We start from the raw sequence: 21,171 nt of genomic DNA, 5'->3' as shown, positions 1-21,171 counted from the left end.
CTCTGTTGCCAGTTTCCACTTGGTGCCAGTCCAGGTTTTAAATTATAAATTAGTGTAGCTCCAGCCTATTTGTTTTGGTTTGATGTGAGTTGTTTGATAATTTTTCAAAATGCCAAACCGTTAGGCTTGTGTTCAGTGTACTTCAAAACTGGAACATGTATTGCAAAAGCAGCTGTATTATGTAATCCCCACAAAATGTGACTGTGTGGTGACGATTGTGTGGTCACTGAGTTTTGAACATTTTTAACAACCTGCAATATACTGTAAAGAAAGTTTCATAAACGGCTATTATGTGTGACAGGACATCTTATGATACAAAATCGTGCCTGCAATCTCAGCCTACAGATTGTTCATTCTGTTCCTTCCAAGTTTTGATCACTGAACTCTAAGAGCCACTACTTAAGTGTCCCAGGTGGCCAGGTGGAGATGAAAAACATTGTTCATCCAACATTGACATGACATTTATTAGACTGGTGGAGATTTTTACATTATGATACCCAGTACTGGCATTTTGAGGACAAACATGACTTGGCAGCATATATGAAAAGCCTTAGAAATGTTCATTCTCTTAGACCCAGTGATAGGACCGAGCAGGGTATTTTAAGGACATAAATGGAAATGCACAAAAGATTTACGTATGAGGATTTATTAAAGACAAAGATGCTCATTTAAAATGAAAGGGCGGGGGCACCTGCCTGGCTCAGTCCTTAGAGCATGCAACTTTTGATGCTGGGGTTGTTGAGTTCAAGCCCCAAAATGAAAGGGCAAATGACAAAATACAGTGTTTCTGAAGAAGACACTGTGGGTGGAAAGGAGGCCACTGTGGAGCTAGTAGCCCTGACTCTTCATCTGTCCCCATTTTCTGGCGGTTCAGTCATCCCCATCCCTCATCCCACACGGGGTGGGGGCGGGGTGCATTACCTGCACCGGGGATGCTGTAGGCGCACAGAGGAGGGGTGCTGTACCCAAAGTGGGGGTGCAGTACCTACACGGGGGAGGGAGGATGATGCTGTACCCGCCCGGGGAGGGGTGCGGTACCCGCAGGGAGCAAGAGGGGGCATAGAACCACGGAGGCCGCGCAGCAGGCCAGAGCTCCGACCCACCGAGAAGTCCTGCCTGGCCCCCCCGACCACCGGGATCCCCACTCCGCGGGCACACGGCGGTTTCCTGCAGGGGATTCAGGCCCGACCTGGGCCCAGCCGCGGGAAGCCGGGGGCCGCCCTCTCGCCCCCTCCATCTGCTGCTCGGCCCGCGGGCCTGGGAGCGAGTGCAAGTTGGAGCCGCGGCCCGAGTCCAGCCGGAGGTGGGGTCGGCGCGCGGCGGAGGGGCGCGTGGGCCCGCGGCACTAGGGAGGTAACTTCGGGCCGCGCGGGAACGGACTGCGGCGGCAGCTGGACGAAGGCCGAGGCAAGGGAAAGCAGATTACCCCGAAGTCTGGTGGAAACGGCCCTCTGAGCCGCGGAGGGACTCGACCCAACTGCGAGGTGCTCTTCCGGCGCAGAAAGGGGGCGGGGCAGAATCCACAAAAGCCAATCAGAAACAAGAGATGCCGTTCTGTGAGAGGTAGACGGATTCTGAGTGGGGTCACCACCGAGGGAAGGCGGGACAGAGCTGCGGAGAGCCAATCCAGAAGCCGAATCTCGCGGGCCGGGGCGGTGCGGACGGCGGCCGAGCCTCGCCCCCCAGCACTCTGCGCTAACTGGCGGAGGGGGATCGCGAGGGGCCAATCAGAAGCCGGATCTCGCGGGCCGGAGCGTGGCGGACCCGCCCCCCAGCTTGTGTACTGACTGGCGGAGGGGGATGGCGAGGCGCCAATCAGAAGTTGGGGCTTGCAGGCTCGCGCTGGCCGGGGCCGCCTCAGGACCGCCGGGTGCGGGTCAGCTGTGTCCTCTCGGGACCCGGGGTCGCTGCGGGTGAGCCGACCGGGGAGAGCAGGGGTCTGGGCCGAGGCACCGGCCTGGGGGTGCACTGGGGGCTCCGGGGGCCCCCTGGCGGAGGGGCGGGGTCCGGGGCTGCAGCCCCCTCCTCCTCGTCCCCTCCGCGGCCCCGGCGCCCCCCACCAGTCCCCTGCCGCGGCGGGAAGACCACCGGAATCCCCGGCGGCGCGCTGTGGGGCTGGGCTGGGTGCTGGGGTGCAGACCTGCACGGGGCCTGGCGCGAGGACAGCGCAGAAGGAATCGGAGGGGGTGTGTGCAGGGCGCGCTGGGGTAACGTCTGGAGAGGAGGGAAAATGCAGAATAACTCCCCTGTTTCTTCCGGAATTTCAAAATCTCATGTAGTTTTAAAGCTCAAACGCAGTGTGGTAGGATATATTCATTCCCGGAGGTTTCAGGTGCAAAGATTAAGTTTCGAAACCCCATTCAGGCGTTTTTACAACATCTTTAGTGAACAAAATCTGAAAGCAAATATTCTGGTCAGAAAGTAAACATGAGAAGTGATTAGCAAGACCGTAGGAACTATAACAGGTGGTGGAAACTGAGCAGCTGGGGCAGGCTTGGAGGTGGGAGAAATCAGTGCGGGAAAGAGCGTCTCGAGGAAGGCGGGGACGCGGAGGGGAATGGCGTGTTAGACGAATATTCCTGTTATCGCTGGAGTCATCAGGCAACAGTGTTGGGCTGAGGCAGGAAGGGGTCACATCCTGTGTGTGCCTCCCTGAATTTTACCTCGCTGTCCTCACCGCGGTGGGCTGGGCTTTGGGTTTCATAGATCTGAAGTGATTGCACACTAACAGGCATATATATGGTGATTTGGGGACTCTGAGAAAGCTCTAAGACGCCCCTTCAACCCTCTTCCTAGCCAGTTTCTCACACAGGCTTTTTTTTTTTTTTTCTCATCTAAATTTACATTTGGTGAGATTCACAGATCGTACGCTCACTTAAGTTTTAAGCTAAGTTTTGACAAATGTATACACCCATGTAACCAAAGCACAGTAAAAATATAGACATTTTCCTCCCGAAAGTTTTCTCCTGCCACCTCCCTGCCAGAAGCAACAGCTTCTTATTTCTATCAATAAGAGCAAAGTGTTCATGAGATTCTTTTTATTTTTTATTATTTAAAAAAAAATTTTTTTAACGTTTATTTATTTTTGAGACAGAGAGAGACAGAGCATGAACGGGGGAGGGTCACAGAGAGAGGGAGACACAGAATCTGAAACAGGCTCCAGGCTCCCAGCCGTCAGCACAGAGCCCGACGCGGGGCTCGAACCCACGGACCGTGAGATCATGACCTGAGCCGAAGTCAGATGTTTAATCAACTGAGCCACCCAGATACCCTCACTACTATTTTTTTAATGTTTAATTTTTTTTGAAAGAGAGAGAGAGAGAGAGAGAGCACAAGCAGGGGAGGGGCAGAGAGAGAGAGGGAAACACAATCCGAAGCAGGTTCCAGGCTCCGAGCTGTCAGCACAGAGCCCGACGCAGGGCTCGAACCCACGGACAGTGAGATCATGACCTGAGCTGAAGTCGGACGCTTAACCGACCGAGCCACCCAGGCACCCCCATGAGATTCTTTTTATATGACACTACATCCCTTGAACAACAGTCAGAATCGTGCCCTAAAATGCAACCTACCCCAAGATGTTATTAATTATTTACAACTTAGTACGAAGGGAGGATTGAAATAAAACTATTTTATAAAAACAGGGGAGTGAGGATACAAGGATCCTAGCTACTTGGCCCTTGAAGTGTGTTCAGAAGCCCCACATCGCTGTATCTGTGTCACTAGATGCTTTGGGGATGCCGGGCGTGTGAGCAGAGGGCCGTGTCACCAAGGAGAAGAAAACACTCTCCCCCATCCTGTCTGCCCAAGTCATACTCAGTAGCTCAGTTCAGATCCCTATTGTCAAGAATATCTTCCTCAGGCTGTATCAGTTCTCTCTCCTCCGAATCGCTATCATATATTAATTTCATACACCATTTCAGAAACTCAGTTGTAACTTCATTTTACGTAACTGCTCATAATTTTTTTTAGAACTTAAAGGATTTCTTTTTTTTTAATTTTTTAAAAATGTTTATTGATTTTTGAGAGAGAGAGAGAGAAAGAGCATGAACGGGAGAAGGGCACAGAGAGAGGGAGACACAATCTGAAGCAGACTCCAGGCTCTGAGCTGTCAAGCACAGAGCACGATGTGGGGCTCGAACCCACAAACTATATCATGACCTGAGCCAAAGCCGGCTACTTAACCAACTGAGCCACCTAGCATCCCAGGATTTTTTTTTTTTTAAGTTTTATTTATTTATTTTGAGAGAGACAGAGACATTGAGAGTTGGGGAGGGGCAGAGAGAGAGGGAAGGAGGGAGAATCCCAACCAGGTCCAAACTGTCAGCACAGTGCTTGATGTGGGGCTCAAACTCATGAAACGTAAGATCATGACCTGAGCCAGAATCAGGATTGGACAGTCAACCGACAGCCACCCAGGTGCCCCTAGATTTTATTTTTTAACTAAAAAAAATTTTTTAATGTTTATTTATTTTTGAGAGAGACAGAGTGCAAGCAGGGGAGGGGCAGCGAGAGAGAGGGAAACACAGAATCCAAAGCAGGCACCTGGGTCTGAACTGTCAGCGCAGAGCCGGAAGCGGGGCTGGAACCCAACAGACTGTGAGATCGTGACCGAAGTCTGACGCTTAACAGACTGAGCCACCCAGGCGCCCCCACTCTAGATTTTATTTTTAAGTGGTCTCTACTCACCTCCCCCCTCAGCGTGGGGCTCAAACCTATAACCCCGAGATCAAGAGTCACACGCGCCACTGACAGAGCCAGCCGGGTGCCCCACGTAACATTTTTATTTCAAGCCCTTATTCCTCTTAGCCGGAGAAAATGTATTCTTTACGAGTTAAGGTAAATGGAGTCATTCAGTGTTAATTCAGACACGTCAGGTTTGTACTTAACCCAGGGTTTCTTTGGCACCCTCCGTTTATTACTTACTGCCTTATAACTTGTTGTTTTGAATAGCTCTTAAGTTTTTTATTGTTCGGATATTTGTAAGCCAGAGTTAACTTTTCTGGGGTTACAGAGCCCGCTAGGCGCGCTTTCACATCGCCACCTGTGCCTCCCATGATGCTCTGCGCGCCAGCCCACACTGGCGTACCGGGAGCATGCGTGGTAAGCTGGAGGGTGAGCCTTGGAATTCCAAGTGGGGCTAGGAGAGTAAGACCACCGTGTTTCAGTTTATATTTTAGCCCCAAACTGATGGTAACATAGTCAAAGGGACAAAACCCTGGCTTAGGAGTGTCAAGAGCCCAGTCCTTACTGTTACATCGTATGTCACTTTGGGTGAGGCCTCTCACCTCCCAGGACCCAAATCTCCCCATAAATAAAGTGGGGGAGCAGAGCAGGAATTGGATGAGGTGACACCAGGCGCTTTCCTCATCTGTATCCTGTCCCTGGAAACATACCTTCTGTTTGCAAGGTGAGTTTAAAAGTAATTTGTGGTGCAAGGAAATTTATTCACCTGCCAAAACACCCACTTGTTTATCTCATTTGCTGATGTGATTTTTTAACTTTATGAGTGAAAATTAATAATAAGAACTATATTGGGGCGCCTGGGTGACTCACTCGGTTAAGCGTCCGACTTTGGCTCAGGTCATGATCTCATGGTTTGTGGGCTCGAACCCCGCATTGGGTTCTGTGCTGACAGCTCGGAGCCTGGAGCCTGCTTCGGATTCTGTGTCTCCCTGTCTCTCTGCCCCTCCCCTGCTCACACTCTGTTTCTCTCTCTCTCAAAAATAAGCATCAAAATAAAATTTTTTAAATAGTAAGAACTATAGAATCAATATTGAGCAACATTATTGGTCTGTCTTAAGAAACATCACTTCATTAAATATATTCATTATATGTCTCTTTCTAGTTTTTTTGTTTTCTCTAGACATAATGTCACGTGGAGATGATCTTCAGTCACAGGCTCTCACCAAGCCCGCTTTCAGTGAAACCCAAGCCTCTGCATTAGTGGAATCGGTATTTGGGTTAAAAGTTTCCAAGATCCAGCCACTTCCTAGCTACGATGACCAAAACTTTCACGTATGCGTTTCAAGAACCAAAGACACTACAGATGGCCCGACTGAGTATGTCCTCAAAATAAGCAACACTGAGTCGAGCAAAACTCCAGAGCTGATTGAAGTTCAGAGTCACATCATCATGTTTCTGAGAGCCGCTGGGTTCCCAACAGCCTCTGTGTGTCGCACTAAAGGAGACAACCTAACCTCTCTTGTGTCCACAGGTAAGAAATTACCACGTCACTCGTCATCGCCTGTGCATGTACACTACTGCATTTTGGCTACAGGTGGGAATATCAAGAACAGGTTTATAGCTCCCAGCGTGGATGTGGTTACTTGTTCAGTGGCTGGGGGAGGCCACAGCATCACCCAAGTGCAGATCAGAGGCTCTGATTCCGAAGTGGTTAGAGGTGGGATCTGGTGTAACTCCTCCCCTTAGGAAGGTCTTGATGGATGAGGCACTAAGGACACGTGGAGTTAGGGGAAATTTTTTTTAACAGAAAAATAATGAAACATTTTTATTCATCAGACCAGCTGTGTATCTTGGTGCTGTTGTGTGGAAGAAAGAACACAGGACTAGAAATCAGGGATTTTAGATCCCAGCTCTGTCATTTCTGTGTATGGTAACCTGGGACCCACTGTTTGATATTCCTAAGACTGGAGTCCTCGTCTGTGAGACTCTGGCCCATTTTCCCCTAATTTTGCCAAAATTCTAAGCTGAACCTGTAGAGTTCTCTAAGCAGCAGCCTGAAATCAGCTCAGTCCTGGAATTTGTTAAAGGTTAAATCTTGACCATTATTTCCCTCTTATACGATCACCCATTCTGTCATAATCTGCATGGCTCCAAACAACTGAGGCCCCATCCAGGCCCCGACACACAGGCTTTCCCCCCCGTTTGCCCCTGAAGAAGCCTCTGAAACTGTCATTTCTCTATATCACACTTTCCTCAATTATAAACTTATGAAAACGTGCTTTAGGTCCATTTGCCAGACCAGGCAATTTATGTTTAGTGCTAAGGCCGGCAAAGCTGGGACTGGAGCACTGCTGGTGTGTAAGTGACTGGTTCCGGGGCTGTGAGGTTTGTCTGTTCTGTCTGCACCGATCTGCTCAGTCCTGCTTTGTAAAATCCTGCTGGCTGGTTTTAGGTTAGCTCATGCATTTCTCTTCTTCTGTGATTTCTGTTATTCTCTATGATAATAATTACAAAGCCAGAAAGTCCATTTTCTGGAGAATAATTGACAGGATATAACCTTCCATCCATCTAGATAGTGGCTCCGAAATCGCAAGCTACTTGGTGAGGCTCCTGACTTACCTCCCAGGAAGGCCTATAGCTGAGATCCCCATCAGCCCCCAGCTACTGTATGAAATTGGAAGGCTAGCTGGCAAATTGGATAAGACACTGGAGGTAAGATTTGCGGTTTTATCTTATTTATAAGAATTTTTTGTTTAGTTTTGATTTTTTTTTTTTTTAAGATAGAGAGCACAAGTCAGGGAGGGGCAGAGAGAGAGAGAGGGAGACACAGAATCTGAAGCAGGCTCCAGGCTCTGAGCTGTCAGCACAGGGCCTGACACAGGGCTCACACTCATGAACTGTGAGATCATGACCTGAGCCAAAGTCGGACGCTTAACCAACTGAGCCACCCAGGCGCCCCTAGTTTTGATTTATTTTACTTAAAAGATAGACCCAGTGTCAGACTCCCTTTTTATGTGTGGTGCCTCCTAAGGTTTGTGATGAAGGAAGTAGGGTCTTAGATGCATGAATTTTATGACAGTAAGGCTCCTTTCTGCCCAGGTCTGTGAAATCTCCCCTGACCTTTTCTCTTCCCATGCTGTGCATAATTGACCACTTCCTTCTCTGGCTACTTCTGAACTTGGACATCCTTCTATCACTGTACTTATTGGGCTATGTTCCAGTCAGCTAGTGCTGTGTAACAAGTCATCCCCAAACTTACTGGCTTGAAACAATAATGACTTATTTGTCATGTTCCCATGGGTTGACCGAGTGGATCTCCTGCTCTACGTGGTATTGATTGGGGTCACTCATGCAGCTGTACTCAGCTGGGAGCTCAGTCCTCCATGTGGCCTCTGCTTGTCACATGGTGTCTCATCCTTCAGGATGGCTGAGCGTCTTTACAGCATGGCTGCTGGTTTCCGAGAGAGTGCTCCGAGGGGACAAATCCCAGTTCACAGACAGTTATTGAGCCTGTTATTGAGTTATTGAGACAGTTTGAATCATGCTAGCTAGTGTCCCATTGGCCAAAGCAAGTGACGTGTCTAATCCCAAAGTCAACTGGGAGAAGCTACATAGGGTGTGAATAAAGGAAGCATGATTCATAGGGGACATCAGAACAACAGTCTACCACATATGGTATCGTAATTATTGCATATTTGCACTTTCTGTTACGTATGGTTCATGAGAAGCAGTGAGCTTCTTTTTTTATTATTATTGTTAGAGAGCACGCGCACGTGAGCAGGGGGTGGGACAGAGAGAGAGAGAAGAAGAGAGAGAGAATCCCAAGCAGTGTCATGCTCAGTACGCAGCCCAACGCAGGGCTCTATCCTATGACGCTGGGATCATGACCTGAGCTGAAATCAGTCAGATACTCAACCGACTGAGCCACGCAGACGCCCCAGAAGCAGTGAGCTTCTTAAGAGATGGTTTATGCTTTGTTTTTTTTTTTTTAATTTTTTTTTAATGTTTATTTATTTTTGAGGTGGGGGGTGGGCAGAGAGACAGGGAGACACAGAATCCGAAGCAGGCTCCAGGCTCCGAGCTGTCAGCCCAGAGCCCGACGTGGGGCTCGAACCCAGAACCACGGGATCATGACCTGAGCCAAAGTCGGACACTCAACTGACTGAACCACCGAGGAGCCCCTGGTTTATGCCTTAATCATCTTTTTCCCTTGCTGTCTAACAGTGTGAAACACATAGCAGGTATTCAAGGAGGACTGGATTAAAAAAAAAAAAGAAGCAACTTATCAGCTGGTTCTTAAAAGTTAGGAACCCATCAGTCAGAGAAGAAGGAGGGAGGGCTTTCTAGCTAGAGGAAAGAGCATGCGAACAGCCATGCCGGTACAATGATCATGTTCCAGAACTTCTGGTAATTCGTTATGCTTGGAATACAGGGGTTAAGCCTGAGGGAGACAGAAGATAAAGTTGGAAACATCCCGTGGTCAGATTATAAGATACATCAGCATATAGGATACTGAGGAGCTTAGGGACTTTGGAGGGTTTTTAAACAGGCAAAGATTTCTAGTTTATAGCACTCTGTGGATCAGTGTGGTGGATGGATTGGCAGAAAGCCAGAATGGAGGCAGGGAATGCATCTAGGAAGCTAATGAATAATCAGATAAACGCGGATTGAGAGCTTGAAGGTCTCCTCAAGCTTGAAGGAAAGGTTCAAGATATATTTTGGAGACAGAGCCAAGTTGGTGATTGATTTAATGTGAAGCCTGTGGGAGAGGGAGGGGCTGAGCGAGACGTGGGTTCGCACCTGTGTCTGCTGGGTCACAGCCCCACGCACAAGTAGGCAGCAGTCTCCCCTGACATCGTCTAGAGGTGGCCTTTGTAGCCCGGAGCAGAGGACAGGAGGGATGAAGAGGGGGAGAACTAGGAGAACTATCAGAGATGGGGGCTGGTGGTTGCTGAGATCTGTGCCGGCAAAGGCTTCTTGCCGTAGACGAAGCAGAGCAGCCTCCACTGACCTCACATTGTGCCCCTCTTGTGGCTACTGTGGTCCGCCTGCCCGAGTCACTCCTTGCTTCTGCCCACAGTTTCTTTCCATCTGGCTGGTGCTTTAGCGAGAAGAGTAAGGTGGAGACTTAGCAGGAGCTAAGAGATGGGACGGGGCTGGGAACACCCCAACAATAAGATTTAGGGGATTTTTATGCCCTCTGTCCCAGAGACTTGATATTTACAATCTCCTGAGACTGAGTGGAAAAAATTCTTGGCTGCTTTATGCCCACAGCCTCTATATTACGAGTCCTTCTTGCAAGCAGTGTGTACATGGGTCTTGCTATTTTATCTAGTCTAACCATCTGTGCCCTTCAGTCGGGATGTTTACATTTAATGCAGTAGTGATGAAACCCTTAGGAGCTCGGCGTGGCGCACCGAGGAGCCAGGAGAGAAAGGCCAGAGAAGTCGGGCGCGTTGGCTGCAACATTCATGTTCAACAAACCTTTGCTGAGCACCCGCTATGTATGAGGTCTTGATTTGTTTCGTGTCTTAGTTTATCAGAGACAATTGGAAGCTGGTGTTGATACTCTGATTTCACCGTCAAGGAAACAGATCCGAGATATTAAGTGGCAGAGCCTGTTGAAACCCAGCCGTGTGTGACTCCTGGCCTGGATTCCGGGTGGTCTCCCACTTCTCCTGCCAGAGCCGAGAGGGTGTCCTGTGGGCTGCATGGCTAACAGTGCCACCGTTTTAGGAGCCGACTCAGAGCCTTCCTGAGTGGACCGTTGCTCCATTGGAAGCTCGGCAAGAGTGTTATATTTTACTTTCTTTAAAAATGAAAGTAAGAGGGGCGCCTGGGGGGCTCAGTCAGTTGGGCGTCCAACTCTTGGTTTCGGCTCAGGTCATGATCTCATGGCTCGTGGATTCGAGCCCCACGTCAGGTGCTAAGCTGACAGCACAGAGCCTGCTTGGGATTCTCTCTCTCTCTCCCCTTTCTCTCTACCCTTCCCATGCTTGCCCTCGCTCTCTCTCTCTCTCTCAAAATAAATGAACTCAAAAAAATGAAAGTAAGAAATATGCATGGTTGAAATTTCACCCAGTACTGAAAGGCATAAAATGAACATTTTTTTCTCTTCCCTATCATCTCCATTCTTAGTTCCAGTGCTACCCCCCAGAAGGCACAGCTTCTAACAGTGTTTTAGTGCTTACTATGCAGGGTATTTTTGTGATCTGCAGTGGCACTTAACACACCAGTGGTCAGGAATTCAAAACCCTGTCATGTGAGGACTCACGGAAGGAACCAGAAAGGTTGACTCTGCAGAAGAGAAGGCTCTGAGGGGGAGGAGCCCTGTCCGGGAGTACATGGAAGACAGTCATGTGGGAGAAGCATTGACCATGTTCCAGACGGCCCCAGACGGCCCAGCGAGACCCCACGGCAGGGACACTATTGGCACGGATGTCCCAGTGACAGCCCACGGCAGGGACACTATTGCTGAGACGGTTTAGCTCAGCAGAAGGAAGAGGGCAGAACCGTTTAAGGGTAAAAAGTACCTCCTGTGCGAGGTATTGAAACTGAGGCTACTTCAAGGACGTGGTGGCGAAAGCAGGGACATCAGGGGAAGGATTTGGAAACTCAGGGCTCGAGAGTGGACATTAGAATGAATTTAGAGGCACATTTTTAAAGAAATAGAATACAATGGAGAACACCAGAATATCTCACACATAATAGTCTACGTATTGTTTATGGACTTTTTTTCCCCTCTCTGTGTGTTGGCAGTATCCTGGGTTGTCATGTAAAGTGTATTTCTCACAGGAGAAACACTATTCCACCGGTGATCCCCCCACTCTGGGACAGGTCAGCCCTCCCTCAGCCCCCCACTAGTAACTCATTATCCTGCTCCAAACCTCAGTTTCCCCTTTTGTGCAACGATGGTCAAAGCCATTTCAAACCTCAGATAGAGTGGTCAAAATCTAAAGGCCCTGGCAGTTCTAGAATTTTCTGTTGTAAGAATGCTCATTTATTCGGCAAATACTGCTTGAGCAGTGTCTTTTGTGCACCAGGCACCGTTCCAGGCGTAGGCACCAAGCACAAAACTCCTCTCTGTGGAGCTTACGTTCTAGGGAGGACAGGCAGGCGCGAGGGTGGAGTATGGTGGATGTTAGCAATGTGTGCCGCACCTTAAGAAGAAAAAACAAGCAGAGAAGAGGGATCTGAAGCATTGGAGAGAGGGCTGAGATTTTAGATGGAGTGGTCAGGGCGCCCTCCACAGAAGGTGGTTTTTGAGTAAGGAGCTGGTAGCAATGAAGACCCTGGACCAACGGAGGTCTGGGCAAGAGTATCCCACGAGGAGGAAACAGCACACGCAGAGGCCGCGAGGTGGAGCCGTGCTTGGCGTGTTCTCGTGTTCTCCAACCGCAGGGAGGCCAGGGTGGTTGGAGGACAGTCAGCAAAAGCAGCAGAAGGTGAAGTCAGAGAGGTGATGAGGGGCCGGCAGGTCACGTGGGGAGAATAGAGTTCTCTGTAACCGCCTCCGGCCCTGCCGTAGGCTGTGGCTAATCCCTGACACACCATCATGGGCGCGAAGCGAGATGGGCACGTGCCCTCAGAGCTACGAGGTCCTGTGCAAATATGCAGTCATTGTTTTGTGGGGGGATTAAATGGGGCGAGTTGTTGAGTGTGGCGCCCCTCCCGTGCGCTCCTGGGACCAGCACTGGGGGGCATTTGTGGAGCTCGAGGTAGCAGTCGCTCCGACTCTCCAGACTCTAGAGTTTCTTGCCTTTGATTTAGAAATTCCATCACCCAAAGTTAAGTTGCCTTCATCGAGAAAACTTCATTTGGAATCTGAAAAACGTTCCTCTTCTGGAGAAGTACCTGTATGCCTTGGGCCAGAGCCGAAACCGAGAGATCGTCGCACAGGTCATTCAGCTGTTCAAGGGCGAGGTCCTGACCAAGTTAGGTGATTTTCGAGAATGTGAGTATTCCTCTGATCAAATAAGTTTTTTTTTTTTTGCTATTTATATTATTTATCTTTAAAGTTTATTTTTTTAAATTATTTTTTTAATGTTTATTCATTTTTGAGAGAGAGGGAGACAGCATGAGCAGGGGAGGGGCAGAGAGAGAGGGAGACACAGAATCTGAAGCAGACTCCAGGCTCCGAGCTGTCAGCACAGAGCCCGACACGGGGCTCGAACTCACGGACTGAGAGATCAGGACCTGAGCCGAGGTCTGACGCTTAACCGACGAGCCACCCAGGTGCCCCTGCAACCTGTGTTTCTTATTCAGTGTTGTTTCTGGATTGATCCACTTGACCTGTAGTTCCAGTTCATTTAGTTCACCGTTGTTAACTGCTGAATAGTATTCCAGAGTATGTGCGTACCACCATTTATTTCAATGTACTGTAATTTTTACTTAGTTATTTTTGAGGGAGAGTGAGTGTGAGCAGGGGAGGGGCCGAGCGAGAGGAGAGAGGCTCGACACTGTCAGCACGGAGCCCGACGCGGGGCTCTATCTCATGAACCGTGAGATCATGGCCTGAGCCAAAATCGAGACGCCAAACCCACTGAGCCACCAGGCTCCCCGAACATACTGTAATTTTTTTGGCCTGGTTTGTTCTTTCGTTAATAGAATTTTGTGTGGGTTCCCTTTTTTTTTTTTTTTTTTTTTTTTTTTTTCCTGCTACATCACAGGGCTCTGGTGAGCATGCTAGTCCATATCTCCTCATTGATGTGGAGAACAGTTTCTCTATGGCGTAACCAGCCTCTTGACTGAGCGTGAAGCCTTAGTCAAAGGACAAGAAAGTAAGAGGTATTTCTAGCAATCCTAACCTAGGCAGTATGTGTCCCTTGTGGCCTCCGCTTGGGCTGCGTTAACAAAGTACCAGGGGGCGTAGACAACAGAAATTTATTTCTCACTGTCCTGGAGGCTGGAAATCTGAGGTGCCGTCATGGGCAGTTTCTTTCCTGGCTCACAGCCACCTTCTCTCGGTGTCAAGCATGCTCTGTGGTGTCTCTTCTTATCAGGGCATAAATCCCATCATGAGGGCCCCACCCTCATGACCTCATCTCACCCCTGTCAACCTCCTGAAGACCCCATCTCCAAATACCACCACACTGGGGGGTAGGGCTTCAACATGTGAATTGTTGGGGCGGCGGGGCAGTCACATTTCAATCCATAGCATTTACTTTATGTAAACATAATGCAAGGGGGTGGGGCGCCTGTGTGTCTCAGTCAGTTAAACATCTGACTCTTGATCTCGGCACAGGTCTTGATCTCAGGGTCATGAGTTCAAGCCCCATGATGGGCTCCATGCTGGGCGTGCAGCCTACTTAAAAAAAAATCAAACACGCAATGCGAGGTGGTAGCAGGAAAACAGAGTTGATTTGCCCTCAAATCTGCCCCCACAACTCATATTCGTCTCATTAAAATGTACCCACCACTCACTAGTTGGTCTGATCACAACCCTAAGACTTGGCGGCCTTGACTTTGTTCTTTCTCTCACGCCTCACATCCAATCAAATTCTACCAGCTCTAACTTCAAACGTGCCCCATTTTTACCTACTTTACCCCACCTTAACTACTACCACTTGTTCCAAGCTACCCTCATTTCTCATCTGGATTACTGAGTGTGTGACGTCATGGGTCCTGGGGTAGGACTGTTGGGTCATAGGACATGTCTATATGCAGCTTTACGAGATACTGTCAAGCTGTTTTCCAAAGTGGTTGTATGTCTACTTTATGCTACTGCCGGCAGAGGACGAAAGTTTTCATGGCTCTACACCTTTGGTATCATCAGATGTTTTACTTTTCACCCATCTGAGAGAATGTAATGTTTTTTTTTTTTTTTAAGTAGGTTCCATGCCCAATGTGGGGCTTGAACTCACGACCCAAGATCAAGAGTCGCAGGCTCTACCAACTAAGCCACCCAGGCATATGGGTGGCATATGATGATTTCTTGTTGGGGTTTTACTATACATTTCCCTATTTATTGGCCATTTGGGTAAACCCTTTTGTGAAGTGCCTATGCAAGTCTTTTGCCAGTTTTTCTACTGGGATTTTTTTCTCATTGATTGCTGGATACAAATCCTTCGGTGGTTATATGTGTTACAAATATTTTGTCCCATTCTGTTCCCTTTTCACTTTCTTTATGATATATTTTGATGAACAATCCTTAATTTATTGGTTTCAAACACATCAATCTTTTACTCTATGGTTAGTGTTGTGTGTCTTGTGTAGAAATTTTTCTCTACCCTGTGGTCATGAACATATTCTCCTATATGATCTTACTAAAATGTCATAGCTTTTGCATTTCATAATAGGTCTAAATCATCAGGAATTTACATATGGTGTGAATTTTTCCCATGGCTGATATTTTTTTCCACCAACATTTATTAAAAAGCCATCTTTCTAGGGCACCTGGGTGGCTCACTTGGTTAAGTATCTGACTTCTGCTCAGGTCATGATGCCATGGTTCATGAGCTTGAGCCCTGCATTGGGTGATCATGAGCCCCGTTTTGGGTAAACACGAGCCCTGCCTCAGGTGAGTCCCACTTCTCTCTCTCTCTCTCTCTCTCTCTCTCTCTCTCTCTCTGCCCCTCACTCACTTGCACCCTTTCTCTCTCTTTCTCTAAAAAAAAAAAGCCATCTTTCCTCTCTTTGTTTTGCAGTACACCTCTGCTATAAACAAAATGTTTTGGGGCTCCATTTTATTCCCCTGTTCTATTTGCCTGGGTCTCCTCCCATACCACACTGTGTATCAGCTATGCAAGGCTATGCTGCAGTAACAAATAGCCCCCAAATCATGTGGACTACAAAAACAAAGGTTTAGTTCTAACTCGGGCTGCATGCCTATCATGGGTTGGCTACAGTTCTGTTCTACTATTCTCACTTTGGGATTTAGATGGATGGGATTTTCACCAATTGGACTATTGCTAGAGTATGGGGAGCAAGAATGTAGGGCACTGTACACTGGCCCTTAAATCTCTGCCCTAAAGTGACATCACTTCTGTTCATATGTCAATGACCAAAAAGTCACATGGCCATACACCAACATCTTGAGGAGCAGGGAAGTGCGACTCAGCGCATTCCCGGAAGGAACGTGAACTGTGAGATTGTGACCTGAGCCAAAATCAAGAGTCGGACGCTTAACCCACTGAGCCATCCAGGTGCCCCTAGACTCCTCTTATAATAATACAAACATACATGTATTCTTTTTAAACATTTCTGGTTTGGGGTGGTTCTGCCTCTCCCTTTACGCTAACAGAACCAGGTGTTCGCAGTGACTATAACCTCCATCGTCTGGCCTTGTACTGAACAGAAGCAAAGGCAAGTTCAACCACCGAATTTAGCTGCTTTTTTCCTTTTCAGAGGAAATTATTTTTTTTCAGGGAAAATAGGGTTCAGCTTTACCTCTGACTGCTCATCGCATTGCTTGAGTGGCCATGCCCGAGAAAGGAGAAGTGGGAAGAATGAACTGGGGGTTAAATACCTGTTTTCACGTGGCTTAATGTTTCTCCTTTCAGGTGTCAATCACGGAGACCTTAATGACCATAACATTTTAGTGGAGGCCATCAAGTCAGCCCCTGAAGGTGCCACGTATCACGTGTCTGGGATTTTAGACTTCGGTGACATGAGCTATGGCTACTATGTGTTTGAGGTGGCCATCACCATCATGTACATGATGATTGAGAGCAAGAGTCCCCTACACGTGGGAGGCCACGTCCTTGCCGGATTTGAGAGCGTCATCCCACTGACACCTGTGGAGAGGGGCGCCTTGTTCCTCCTCGTGTGCGGTCGCTTTTGTCAGTCGCTCGTCATAGCTGCACACTCTTGCCAGCTACACCCGGAGAACAAAGAATATCTCATGATCACTGCCAAAACCGGGTGGAAGCACCTGCAGCAGATGTTCGACATGGGCCAGGAAGCTGTAGAAGAAATCTGGTTTCAAACTGCCAGGTCCTACGACTCTGGGATCGCCATGTGACTAGGCGAAACTTCACATTAGCTTGGATGGTGAAGAACCCAGAAGGACCAAATCTAATTCTATGAAGGATTTCCCTGCACAACGAAAAATGAATTGATAGAACTGATCGGTGCACATGAACCCTCCGAGCACTCTAAGAAATTTTAAATCTAAGAAAGTGCCCCCTGAGCAAGCGTGTCTTTCTGTGGGTCTCGCTTGCCTCATGTATAAAACACAGAGTGATGTTTTGACTCAGTCAATCTCTCAAGGTGTATATATTCCAGCCCCAAGATCAATGACTGTTTTACGCTTTGAAAGGAACACAAACGTAGACATGTTCACGTACTTTAAATTACTGAGTGTAGCACAGAGGCCTCACTGTCATATCACCAATTCTGCGAAGACTTCTCCTATTGCTCTGTGTCTCTAGAACCCTGTACTGTCTTTTCCATGGCACATCACTCGGTGTCACAGATGATGGCTGCGTAGTCACGTGGCCCAAGAGCTATTTGAGGGCAGAGACTGTGAAACAATTTTTTGTCTCCCCTGTCTTTTTTCTTTTGCACCCGATACAGTGCTTTCCCCATGGTTTCAAAAAATATTTGCAAAATTCATGTATGCTAAAAGAAAGGTTGGAGAAGATAAGGCAGAGACTAAGATGCCTTAGGAGGAAACACAGATGGTGTTCCTGAGAAAAAGTCTGCATTTGAGAGGACACTTGAAGCTGGAACTCTAGAGACCGATGCTGGAAGATACTGGACCTGCAAGGAGGTGAGAGGGCACGCAGGCAGGGCCATGACTCCCGAGGCACAAATACAACGGTCAGTTTTCGATTGATACTAAGAAAGTCTCTAAGATGTCCCCCAAACCTGTCTCATTTGTGGCTCTTTACATATGAAAATGTGATGTTGGTGGGGCGCCTGGAGGGCTCAGTCAGTTGAGCGTCCGACTTTGGCTCAGGTCATGAGGGTTCGAGCCCTGTGTCGGGCTCTGCGCTGACGGCTCGGAGCCTGGAACCTGCTTTGGATTCTGTGTCTCCCTCTTTCTCTGTGCCCCTCCCCGACTCATGCTCTGTCTCACTCTCAAAACTGATTAAAAAAACATTAAAAAAAGAGAGAAAATGTGATGGTGAACAGTCGTTCACTGTATACTTGATGTTAATGATACCAGTTTCCTTCACTGATTTCTCTGCACGTCTCCTTCAGTGTGATTTATTAAGTGTCTGTTTACTTATTCTTGTGGGTCTAACTATCCGTTCTCTAAGATGACTCAAGTCTACAACCCTTGCCATGCAAACCCCCGTTCAATAGCTGTCCCTTTCAGTCTATATGAATAGCTGTTGCTTCCCTGCCTCTGCAGTCGCCCTATTAGTGTGTAGTTGATAGGGGCTCATCCCCTACCATTCTGGAGATTACAAGGGTTCTAGAAGCTTTGTGCCAGAACCTGGACGAAGACTAAACCTGTATTTCTTACTATGTCATATTATTTTATGTGCATTATCTCATTTTATCTCCATAACAAACCCATGAGAGAAGTAGTGGTATGATTAATCCCCATTAAAAATAAATTTTTTTTAAGTTTATATTTGAGAGAGAGAGACACACACACAGAGTGTAAGCGGGGGAGGTGCAGAGAGAGAGGGAGACACAGAATCTGAAGCAGGCTCCAGGCTCGGAGCTGTCAGAACAGAGCCCAGCACGGGGCTCGAACTCACGAATTGTGAGATCATGACCTGAGCAAAAGTCGGTGCTAAACCGACTAAGCCATCCAGGCACCTCTAATCCCCATTTTCAGACGAGGGATTTTCTCAGAGACAGCCAGGGCCAGGGTCCCAACCCTCTCCTCCTACCCCCCATGCAAGCACATGCGCGTGAACACGACTGTGCTGGGATCAAATGAGATCACTCACATGAAAGCACTCACACTTCCCAATTTAAGGCATTGTATTTTTCTTAAAGATTTTGTTCTATTTATTTTGTAAAGTAACCTGTACTCCCAAAGTGAGGCTCGAGCTTAAGACCCTGAGATCAAACTGACTGAGCCAAACTGGCACTCCCATTTTTTGTTTGTTTGTTAATCAAGCTTGACATTCAGGAAATTAGGGACCAGAAAAAATGAACTGAATCTTGAATTTCACCCTCAGAGCACACCCTTAATAAACGGCTGGAATGAGTGCATTTCTACAAGTGCCAGTCTCTGGTCCTTTCGACCCATGAGGAGAAAACCCATTCCTAGATTTGGGGATCAGTACCACATGCACAAGAGAGACTCTGCTCTTGCCAGTGTCTTTTTCTGTCCAGGCTCTTAAACCCTCTTGTACTGCAAGAGAACCCTACGTTCCGATATTCCTATCCTTAATGTCTCCAACCTACAGCCACCGTCCTAGAGGCAGATAACAACTCTAGCTACATATACTACCGTGTGACAATTTAACCAAGAACTTACCCCAACCGTAGGCTTAAATCTCAACCATTTTATTATCTCATGGATTCTGCAGGCATACATTCAGACAGGCGCTGGGATGGCTTGTCTCTGCTCTACAAATGCTTGGCCCTCAGTCGGGAAGACTTGAGCACTAAGGGAGATTTGATGGTTGAGGGAACTTCACGGGGACTAAAACTTTCTGGAGCAATCTTCACTCACATACCTGGCAGGTAATCCTGGGACCTCGTCTCGGCTTGTGGCAGAATACCTCTCTGCATTCTAAGAATGACCATCCCAAGAGGACAAGGCAGAAATATATCATCTTTTATGACTGACCACTGTAAGTCACAGGCCCACCCAGATTCAAGGCAAGGAGACACAGGACCTCTGAATGGGAAGCATTCACACCACGCTGTAAGAGGAACACGTGGGCTGGGAGATTGTGGGGCTTCACCATCCTAAAACATCACTTTGATCCTCCCTCTTACGAAAAAAATTCTGGCATTGAAGGCCTCTTATAAATTGACCTCAGATGCCTTTCTGCCTTTACTTCCTTTTCGGTCCTATTTATTCTGGCCAGACTGAACTGCTCCATCCCAAACTTGTCAGGCTCATCCTTCTGCCTTTTTATCTCAACCGATCTGTCTTCTGTTGACCTGAGATTCTGCCTCTCACTTAAAACTCTGAGCTAACACTTGCTTAATTCTGCAGAATGAACTAAGGTGGCAGGAATCCCCGGGGGTTCTGAGTTAGTTAACATCACCTGAGGATGCCCTCAGAGCACCACCGGTCTGGGTGGGGCCTTTTGTCATTTTGGCTCCTGTCCTCATGTGCCCAGGAAGCAGAAATGACAGGAAAGGCCTCAAAATACAACTCATTCCCAGGCAGCCTCCTCTTCAAAGTGCAGATTCCCCCAGGGGCACCTGGGTGGCTCAGTTGGTTAAGCGGCCGACTTCGGCTCAGGTCATGATCTTGCGGTCCATGAGTTCGAGCCCCGCATCGGGCTCTGTGCTGACAGCTCAGAGTCTGGAGCGTGTTTCAGATTCTGTGTCTCCCTCTCTCTGACCCTCTCCTGTTCATGCTCTGTCTCTCCCTGTCTCAAAAATAATGTTAAAAAAAAAGTTAAAAGTGAAGATCCCCCCAGTATTAACTTTTCACCCAACAGGAAGAGGACAAAATTGCTGTCCTCTGGGCCTCTTCCTGGAGGAGACTAAGAGCTCATGACTACATGTGAACCCAGGTCTGGTCAACCTGGTAACACAAAGAAACTTAAAGCGTGAATCGGTGGTTTACAGAGGGGCTGAAGTGAAGCTGGATGGAAAAAAGGGCAGGGAGGAGAGGCGGGTAACGAACACACGGACAGGGCAGCGTCAGTAAAGACAAATGCATGTTGATGTAGGTATTGCCTTAACTAGGGTGGTCCAGCGGATCCTTTTCCACGAGGAAGAAGGTTGAGGAGACCAAGGTAAAGTTCCCCCCAAAGGTGTGAATCCTATCAGAACTTGCTCTGTGTCCAGAAACACCTGTGCCAGCAGTAAGACGACAGATTCAGGAAGGAAGACCGGGAGGTGGGACGCAGGGTCAAGTCTTCCGAGCGTGGCACCATTTGAGAACAGGGCAGGAATAGTTAAGCAATTAACAGGTCCGCACGATTGCTACTGTGACCTTAAAAGCAAAACAGCCAGTTATTTTCCGAACACGCTGTTAGTTAGGGAACCAGCACAGAGTCACAGAGACCGAGGAAGCCGGCAGGACGGGCGAGTCCGCCCCGGGCCCCCCACGCCCGGAGCAGAGCCCCCCACCCCGCCCCGCGACCTCTCCGCCCCGAGGGTGCGCGGCCGCCCGGGAGGGGCGCCCCCAGGGGCTCCTGGCGCCGTTCAGCCCACGTCCCAGGCCTGCGGCGGATCTCGCGGAACTGGAACCCACGGTCACACTGCAAACAGGGCGCCAGGCTCAGAGAGGGGAATTCGCGACGGCCACGCTTCCTCCAGTCGGGGCCGCGGCGCCCGCCCGGCCGCGCGCCCAGCCGCTGGGACCCCGCTCCCGCCCCCGCCGCCAGCGCCGGCCCCGCTCCCGGGACTTCCGGGTCTCGGGGCGCTCTGCGCACGCGCGGGCGCCATATT

At 48.6% G+C, this 21,171-nt stretch overlaps 1 protein-coding gene across 2 annotated transcripts; it reads left to right on the top strand.

The window, feature by feature from the left end:
• The first annotated feature begins 1,764 nt into the window (after positions 1–1,764).
• HYKK (hydroxylysine kinase) lies at positions 1,765–18,810 on the top strand. 2 transcript variants are annotated; one of them, XM_006932166.5, is made up of 5 exons: positions 1,765–1,913; positions 5,846–6,214; positions 7,256–7,395; positions 12,454–12,637; positions 16,185–18,810. In XM_006932166.5, exons 2-5 carry the CDS (start codon positions 5,869–5,871, stop codon positions 16,643–16,645), a joined length of 1,131 nt encoding a protein of 376 aa, XP_006932228.2. In that variant the 5' UTR covers positions 1,765–1,913; positions 5,846–5,868; the 3' UTR covers positions 16,646–18,810. The 2 variants fall into 2 exon arrangements, with proteins under 2 accessions (XP_006932228.2, XP_003986783.1); XM_003986734.6 differs by having other exon boundaries at positions 1,772–1,913; positions 5,864–6,214.
• Positions 18,811–21,171: the final 2,361 nt, after the last annotated feature.

The sequence above is a fragment of the Felis catus genome, chromosome B3 (assembly GCF_018350175.1).
Source record: "Felis catus isolate Fca126 chromosome B3, F.catus_Fca126_mat1.0, whole genome shotgun sequence".
NCBI classification, from domain to species: domain Eukaryota; kingdom Metazoa; phylum Chordata; class Mammalia; order Carnivora; family Felidae; genus Felis; species Felis catus.
The sequence above is the reverse complement of the archived record's forward strand: the minus strand, read 5'-3'. Positions and strand labels throughout refer to the sequence as shown.